Source organism: Bison bison, unplaced genomic scaffold (assembly GCF_000754665.1).
Source record: "Bison bison bison isolate TAMUID 2011002044 unplaced genomic scaffold, Bison_UMD1.0 scf7180017864365, whole genome shotgun sequence".
Taxonomy (NCBI): domain Eukaryota; kingdom Metazoa; phylum Chordata; class Mammalia; order Artiodactyla; family Bovidae; genus Bison; species Bison bison.
In genome coordinates this window covers 3,403,055-3,412,223 of record NW_011494937.1, presented here as the reverse complement: position 1 = coordinate 3,412,223, position 9,169 = coordinate 3,403,055, and the positions used below count along the sequence as shown (strand labels likewise).

General features: G+C 41.0%; 2 protein-coding genes across 2 annotated transcripts; both read left to right on the top strand.

Annotated features, from left to right (window-relative positions):
- Window positions 1–205: 205 nt before the first annotated feature.
- Window positions 206–1,135, top strand: LOC104999930 (olfactory receptor 18-like). The gene has a single exon (XM_010855547.1). It carries the CDS (start codon window positions 206–208, stop codon window positions 1,133–1,135), a length of 930 nt encoding a protein of 309 aa, XP_010853849.1.
- Window positions 1,136–6,373: 5,238 nt separating this feature from the next.
- Window positions 6,374–7,303, top strand: LOC104999929 (olfactory receptor 18-like). The gene has a single exon (XM_010855546.1). The coding sequence runs from the start codon at window positions 6,374–6,376 to the stop codon at window positions 7,301–7,303; it is 930 nt and encodes a 309-aa protein (XP_010853848.1).
- The last annotated feature ends 1,866 nt before the right edge of the window (window positions 7,304–9,169 follow it).

Sequence of the window (9,169 nt, the reverse complement as noted above, 5' to 3'; positions counted from 1 at the left end):
AAAAAGAAGCAAATGATATTTGGGGCCTCATTAAAGATGGGCTCACAACTGAGAAATATTGCTAAAGTTGCTAGGCCATGTGGTCATCCAGTGTGAATATTTTATTTGTTAATTGCTTAAATCCAAAGTATGGACACTTCTCTGGGTGCCTCTACATTTGTTTTGTTTATTCAACACTCTTCTTTTCATAAGGTGCCCCATCTACATGGAAAAAAATAATTTAACAGGTGTCTCTGAATTCCTTCTCTTGGGCCTCTCAGATGATCCAGATATGCAGCCCCTCCTCTTCGGACTCTTCCTGTCCATGTACCTGGTCACTGTGCTTGGGAACCTGCTCATCATCCTGGCTGTCATCTCTGATTCCCACCTCCACACCCCCATGTACTTCTTCCTCTCCAATTTGTCCTTGACTGATGTCAGTTTCAGCACCACCACCATCCCCAAGATGCTAGTGAACCTCCAGACACACAGCAAATCCATCACCTATGCAGGCTGCCTAACTCAACTGACCTTTTTTTCTCTTTTTGCTTTTTTGGAGAGTCTCCTTCTGACAGTGATGGCCTATGACCGGTTGGTGGCCATTTGTCACCCTCTCCACTACCTGGTCATCATGAACCCCTGCTTCTGTGGCTTGTTGGTCCTGGTGTCATTTTCCATCAGCCTTTTGACCTCCCTGCTGCACTACTGGATGGTATCACAGCTTACTTTCTGTGAAGATGTGGAAGTTCCTCATTTCTTTTGTGATCCTCCTCAACTCTTCAACCTTTCCTGTTCTGACACCTTCATCAATAACATATTAATCTATTTCATTGGTGCCATCTTGGGTGGAGTTCCACTCTCGGGGATCCTTTACTCCTATACTCGAATTATTTCCTCCATTCTAAGAGTCTCATCTTCAGGTGGGAAGTACAAAGCCTTCTCCACCTGTGGTTCTCACCTGGCAGTTGTTTGTTTGTTTTATGGAACTGGCCTTGGGGTGTACCTCAGCTCAGCTGTCTCATCTTCCCATAGGAAGGGTGTAGTGGCCTCAGTAATGTACACTGTGGTCACCCCTATGCTGAACCCCTTCATCTACAGCCTAAGGAACAAGGACATAAAGAGTGCCCTCTGGAAGATTATTATCAGAAGAACCTAATTTCAATACCTGTGTTATATGTACCTATATGTGTGTGTGTGTATATATATGTTCCTAAGACTGGTAAAGGCAGTAACAACAAATCTGTGCACCAGGTGATTCTGAATATTTAGTCTCACACCATATATGTACCTCTCTGTTTATATATTTTTCCTATTAAAATAGCTCTAATGAAATTGGAACATTATTTAGTCACCCAGTGTGAGTCATAACCATTCCAAGATTTTGCATACCACATCACTACACCTTTTCAATTTCCTTATGTATTACACAGAGCCCTTGGTCCCTGGCAGTCTTGTTTCTATAGTTACAAAATAAATGCAGCTCTTTGTTGTTGTTGTTCAGTATCTCCGACGTGTCTGACTCTTGCGACTCCATGGACTATAGCATATCAGGCTCCTCTGTACTCCACTATCTCCTAGAGTTTGCTCAAATTCATGTGCATTGATTTGGTGATGCTATGTAACCATATCATCCTCTGCCACCCACTTTTCCTGCCCTCAGTCTTTCCCATCATCAGGGTATTTTCCAATGAGTCAGCCCTTTGGATCAGGTAGCCAAAGTATTGAAGCTGTAGCTTCAGCATCAGTTTTTCCAATGAATATTCAGGGTTGATTTCCTTTAGAATTGACTGGTTTAATCTCCTTACAGTCCAAGGGATTCTCAAGAGTCTTCTCCAGCGCCACAATTCAAAAGCATCAATTCTCTGGTGCTCAGCCTTCATGGTCCAACTCTCAAATCTGTACATGACTACTAGAAAAACCATAGTTTTAAGGCAGTTCTATTTCCAGTTTTTTAAGGAATCTCCACACTGTTCTCCATAGTGGCTGTACTAGTTTGCATTCCCACCAAGAGTGTAAGAGAGTTCCCTTTTCTCCACACCCTCTCCAGCATTTATTGCTTGTAGACTTTTTGCTAGCAGCCATTCTGACTGGCGTGAAATGGTACCTCATAGTGGTTTTGATTTGCATTTCTCTGATAATGAGTGATGTTGAACATCTTTTCATGTGTTTGTTAGCCATCTGTATGTCTTCTTTGGAGAAATGTCTATTTAGTTCTTTGGCCCAGGGAAAGAGACACGTGTACCCCAATGTTCATCGCAGCACTGTTTATAATAGCCAGGACATGGAAGCAACCTAGATGCCCATCAGCAGATGAATGGATAAGAAAGCTATGGTACATATACACAATGGAGTATTACTCAGCCATTAAAAATAATACATTTGAATCAGTTCTAATGAGGTGGATGAAACTGGAACCTATTATACAGAGTGAAGTAAGCCAGAAAGAAAAACACCAATACAGTATACTAACATATATATATGGAATTTAGAAAGATGGTAACAATAACCCTGTGTACGAGACAGCAAAAGAGACACTGATGTATAGATCAGTCTTGTGGACTCTGTGGGAGAGGGAGAGGGTGGGGAGATTTGGGAGAATAGCACTGAAACATGTATAATATCATGTATGAAACGAGTCGCCAGTCCAGGTTCGATGCACGGTACTGGATGCTTGGGGCTGGTGCACTGGGACGACCCAGAGGGAGGGTAGGGGAGGGAGGAGGGTGGAGGGTTCAGGATGGGGAATGCGGGTATACCTGTGGTGGATTCATTTTGATATTTGGCAAAACTAATACAATATGTAAAGTTTAAAAATAAAATAAAATTAAAAAAAAAGAAAAACCATAGTTTTGATGATATTGACCTTTGTCAGCAAAGTGATGTCTCTTCTTTTTAATAGGCTATCTGTGTTTGTCATAGCTTTCCTTCCAAGGAAGGAAACACTGCCCTATTTCTTGTTATATATTGATTCTATACTTTTCCTTTTATTATTCCCTATTTGTCATATGTATCTATATTCTACCATAATGATCAACGCATCCAATATATTATTGCTCGTTAATAATCTTTTTGTGAAAATAAAATTAGAAAAAAAAATAATCTTTTTGTGAAAATAGAATGGGTATTTAATTTCCAAATCAGAGAAATTTGAAATTAAAATAGGGCACTATGAATACTGAGTTTACATAAGCAGTTATCAATTGGGACTTTCCTAGGAAAACTGGGGTATATGCTTCCCAAGGAGTAGAGAAGAGACTACCTACCAGAGAAAAATTGATTCCAAAATTTTCTGATAAATCTCCTTCCCATTCCATCTAACTTCTCCCCAATCATATTACTTAATGAGACATAAAGGGACAAAACACTGAATGATTCCACAGCTAAAGTAGTCAAATTTAAAGAGAATGATGGTTTTGGGATCAGGAAAAGGGGAGTTAGTGTTTAATGGGCACAAAGTGTCCATTAGGGGAAGATGAAATAGTTCTGGAGACGGATAGTGGTGATGGTTGCTAACAATGTGAATGTACTTAATGCTGCTGAATTGTACAATTAAAAATGGGGAGCTAAATGTTATGTTTTTTTTCTTACCACAACAAAAAAAAAAATCTCCTGTCAGGAATAAGAGATGAATTGCTCCAAATTTGGGTGTTAACCCTCAGGAATCAACTCCTAGAGGTAGCTGCCTCAGCTTCAGGGAGCCCACATCTGATGACTGCATAATGTGAGGTTATAAGCATTGGGCTCCTTTCCCTCAACTGCAGCCAACTCTAAGGGATCATCTTTATAACACCCTGGTAGTTTTCATAGAACTTTGAGGGTCTTCAGCTTGGCTTGACTTTTCCACTGCCCTTTCATGCTACAGATAGTTTGCCAAACCACAGAGTCTAGGGAACAGTTCTCACAAGATTGTCTCATTTCAGACACCAACACAAGTGCAGTGGTTCCCAGAGTGACTCTCACTCTGGGCATCTTGGCTCCAAATTCAAAAAATATAATAACAAAAAACATAAATCTCCAAGACAGAAAGCCCAGAACTTGAGACCAGGACTATAGAAAGAAAAATATGACAATACCAGAGACATAAACCTTAACCATGAACAAAGAAATACTATCACATTCTTGGAAGAGACCAAAATCTCTCTAGGTTTCATGATTAATTCAGTGAATTTATAGACATAAAATCATGTATTTCTTCCCCTAATTGAAAAAAAATGTATCTGAATTTGATGATGAGAAAATAAACTGGAAGGCAGAGGTGAGGAGTACAAGTCAGCCTCTTCCAGGCTCTACTGGATCCTTCCTAATACATTCACTTTTTTCCTTCTCCTCCTCCATTAAATTAGCAAACCCTCAGGGACTGAGAGACCATGACCAGTTTGGCTAATTATCTGCCCCATGCATGAAGTTCTCCAGGCTGCATCACTGTAAATAATCAGCCTGTGCTTCCCAGCCCTTCAGTTAGCCAGCTCCAGTCCAATGGGATCAATACCCATATGTCTCATCCTCCCAGAGTTGTTGTCTGCACCAGGAGGCCCACACCTGAGTCTGTCTTACTGCCTGTTCTTAGGACAAAGCTTCAGCCTTCATCCAAAAGCAGGTAGGGGACAGGCAGCTAATCTGCAGTGCTCAGTCCTGGTCGAGCGGAGGGACAGCCCAACCCAGAGAGTGCCAAGTGCAGTGGGAGACACTGAATGCAGGAGGGATATGGGAGACTTGTATGCTCATCATCAAGGCAGTGGGAGTTATGATAGTCAGTGGGAGGCCACCAAAACGCAAAGATCAGCTCAAAGCCTACGAAGTTTATGTTATTGTTAGTGGTGGGAATTGTAGAATGCTTATTCAAGTTTTTGTTTTCCTTCCACACTGGTTCTATCTTCCTTGGGCATCTTTTCTACTACCAGGAAACCGGTCCTTCTAAATGTCGCCTAAGTTCTCCAGATGATCTTGAAGGTGATGGTGATGAAATGATGACAACCACAGTATTACAAAGACTTATGTAGGAATTCATACACCAGAGGCTGGAGTAATTTTTAAATATAGTTTGTTACTTTATTTGCATTGAAAGTGTGAATGTTTTAGTCACTAATTCATGTCCAACTCTTTGCAACCCCATGGACTGTAGTCTGCCAGGCTCCTCTGTCAATGAAATTCTCCAAGCAAGAATACTGGAGTGGGTTGCCATTCCCTTCTCCAGGGAATCTTCCCAATCCAGGGATCAAACCTGGGTCGCCTGCATTACCGGCAGATTCTTTACCATCTGAGCCACCAGGGAAACTGCAAGAATACTGAAGTGGGTAGCCATTCTGTTTTCCAGAGGATCTTCCAAACCCAGGGACTGAACCCAGGTGTCCTCTATCGCAGACAGATTCTTTATTCTTTGAGGCAACAGGGAAGCCCTTTATCTGCATTCCCATCCCCCAAAAGAAAGCAACATGCATTATTATCATTTTCAACCTGAGGATAAGAATTTTAACGTTAATGTAATTTTGTTCAGGCTCTGGTAGAGAGGAGAATAAAGTCAGATTCGAATGCAGACAGTGACACTCCATTTTTCAAGGCACCTTGACAGTATTGTCACTTGTGACACTCCTTTTATAGGGCAAAAGTGACACTCCGTTTACAAGTCACCTTGACAGTATTCTCTCCTGCCAATCCAGCCAACATTTAGGGGGCTGAATTTAGGAGAAACACAAACTCTCTATAAGGAAGAATTGGCGTGAAAAGCTCTCTTAAGCTGGCATAAGGGGGCCAACTTGGTGTTGAGACCTGATTAGGTCTTACATTTTTTGACTGTTCATAAGAGGTGGGATTTGATGAAAAATCAAGCCTTCATATATATTCAGGAACAGAAGGATATTAAAGAAGTTTTACCTGGCCATGACAAACAAATACAGCAAAATGTAAACTCAACCGCCAATCTTTTTCTGAAAGTATTTGATACCGATTGAAAAAAAAATTCTGTGTGTCTCTGGAAACATGTTATGTAGGCCTTCCACCCACTTTTATTGATTTTTTTTTTCTGATATTGAGTTTCACAGGCTGTTTCTATATTTTGGGGATTAATTATTTGTTCATAGCTTCATTTGCAAATATTTTTTCCTATTTTGAGCTTTGTCTTTTCATCTCATTTATGGTTATCTTTCCTGTGCAAAAGCTTTTAATTTTAATTGGGTCCCATTTTTGTTGTTGTCATGTTACATTTTATTTTCATTACCCTAGGTGGTGGGTCAAAAAAGATCTTATTGTGATTTAGATCAAGGAATGTTCTTCCTATATTTTTCTTCTAATACTTTATTTGTGAATTGATTAAATTCAGTTTGGACACTTACCTAGGTGCCTCTACCATTGTTTTGTGTATTCAACAGTCTCTTTTTTTTAAAGGTGCCCCATCAACATGAAACCACAGAATCTAACAGATGTCTCAGAATTCCTCCTCCTGGGCCTCTCAGATGATCCAGATATGCAGCCCCTCCTCTTCGGACTCTTCCTGTCCATGTACCTGGTCACTGTGCTTGGGAACCTGCTCATCATCCTGGCTGTCAGCTCCAATTCCCACCTCCACACCCCCATGTACTTCTTCCTCTCCAATTTGTCCTTGACTGATGTCAGTTTCAGCACCACCACCATCCCCAAGATGCTAGTGAACCTCCAGACTCACAGCAAATCCATCACCTATGCAGGCTGCCTAACTCAACTGACCTTTTTTTCTCTTTTTGCTTTTTTGGAGAGTCTCCTTCTGACAGTGATGGCCTATGACTGGTTGGTGGCCATTTGTCACCCTCTCCACTACCTGGTCATCATGAACCCCCGCTTCTATGGCTTGTTGGTCCTGGTGTCATTTTCCATCAGCCTTTTGACCTCCCTGCTGCACTGCTTGATGGTGTCACAGCTTACTTTCTGTGAAGATGTGGAAGTTCCTCATTTCTTTTGTGAACTTTCTCAACTCCTCAACCTTTCCTGTTCTGATACCTTCATCAATAACATATTAATCTATTTCATTGGAGCCATCTTGGGTGGAGTTCCACTCTCAGGGATCATTTACTCTTATACTCAAATTACATCCTCCATTCTAAGAGTCTCATCTTCAGATGGGAAGTACAAAGCCTTCTCCACCTGTGGTTCTCATCTGTCAGTTGTTTGCTTATTTTATGGAACTGGCCTTGGGGTGTATCTCAGCTCCACTGTCTCATCTTCCCACAGGAAGAGTGCAGTGGTCTCGGTGATGTACACTGTGGTCACCCCTATGCTGAACCCCTTTATCTACAGCCTAAGGAACAAGGACATCAAGAGTACCCTCTGGAGAATTATCATCAAAAAAGCCTAATTTCAATACTTGTGTAATTTTTCTGTTGTTGTTTGTTAAGACTGTAAAAGACAGTAAAATCAAATATGTACAACAAGTAACTGTGAATCTGCACTTCCATAGCATATATGTAGCAATCTGGGTTTCTGGTTACATTTCTTTTTTTCCTCTTAAATTAGCTCTACTGAAATTGGGACATTATTTGGGGGTCATAACCCTTCCAAGATTTTGCACACCACGTAACTGTACACTTCTCAATTTCCTTATGTATTACCCAAAGCCTTTGGTCACAGGCAGTCTTATTTCTATCACCTCCAAATAAACACAGATCTATTTCTTGTCATATACTGAACCTTTGGGCTTCCCTGCTGGCCTAACAGTAAAGAATCCTCCTGCAGTACAGGAGATGAGAGTTCAGTCCCTGGGTTGGGACGATCCCATGGAGAAGGAAATGACAACTCACCCCAGTATTCTTGCCTCAGAAATGTCATGGACAGAGAAGCCTGGCAGGCTACAGTCCCTGAGGTCCCAAAACATCTTAGTGACTAAACAACAACTGATTCTATGTTTTCCTATTATTATTCCCAATCTGTTATGTGTATTTAAACCCTACCTTAATGACCAAGACATCTAATATATTTTTGCTCCTTAATGAATTTTGACAAATAGGATGGGTATTTCATTTCATTTCCAAACCAAAGTATTCTGATATTAAAATAGGATGCTATGAATACTAAGTTTGAATAAGAAGTTGTTAACTGGGACTTTACTAGGAAAACTGGGATGTGTGCTTCCTGAGGGGTAGATATAGAGTACTCACCAAAGTAAAGTCAATTCCCAACTTTGCTGATAATTCTCCTTCCCATTCCATCTAACTTCTCCCCAATTATATTACATAAGTAAAGTTGCTCAGTTGTGTGTGACTGATCTTCACAATCCCATGGACTGTAGCCTACCAGGCTCCTCCATCTGTCGAATTTTCTAGGCAAGAGTACTGGAGTGGGTTGCCATTTCCTTCTCTAGTGGATCTGCCCAACCCAGGGATTGAACTTAGGTCTCCCTCATTTCAGGCAGACGCTTTACCCTCTGAGCCACCAAGGAAGCCCAATCATGTTACATAATCAGACATAAAGAACAGAAGTTGAGTGATTCCACTGATATGAAATACCTAAAGTAGTCAAATTCCTATAGACAGAGGAGAGAATGATGGTTGCCAGAGGCTTTGGGAGGAGGAAAGAAGAGTTAGTGTTTAATGGGCACAGAGTTTCAGTTGGGGAAGACAAAATAGTTCTGGAGATGAATGGTGGTGATGGTTTCAAAACAGTATGAATATACTTAATGCCACTTAACTGTACACTTAAAAATAGTTAACAGGGTAAAATTTATCTTATGTTGTTTTACCACACACACACACACACAATCAGTCAGAAATGAGAGACACTTTCCCCAAATGTTGGATGTTACTCAGCCTTCAAGATTCATGTAGATATATGGCAAAACCATCACAATATTATAAAGTAATTAGGGTCCAATTAAAATAAAGAAATTTTTTAAAAAAGAATCAACTTCTAGAGGGATCTCCCTCAGCTACAGAGAGCCCAAGGCAGCCCACATCCGAAGACTGTATGATGTGAGTATGTAAGCATTTGATTCCTTTCCCCTCAACTGCAGCCAACTCTAAGGGATCATCTTTAGAGCACCCTGGTGGTTTTTATAGACCTCTGAGGGGCTTCAACTTGGCTTTATTTTTTCCACTGCCCTTTCATGCTGAAGAGAACTGGCCACACCACAGAATCGAGAGAACCATCCTCACGAGACTGCCCTCATATCAGATACCACCACAAGTGCAGTGGTTCCCAGGGTTCCATGCCCAATTTGTGCTGAATG

Excerpts from the sequence above, each read along its gene's own strand:
- LOC104999930 (XM_010855547.1), top strand. The coding sequence starts at position 206 with ATGGAAAAAAATAATTTAACAGGTGTCTCTGAATTCCTTCTCTTGGGC.
- LOC104999929 (XM_010855546.1), top strand. The coding sequence starts at position 6,374 with ATGAAACCACAGAATCTAACAGATGTCTCAGAATTCCTCCTCCTGGGC.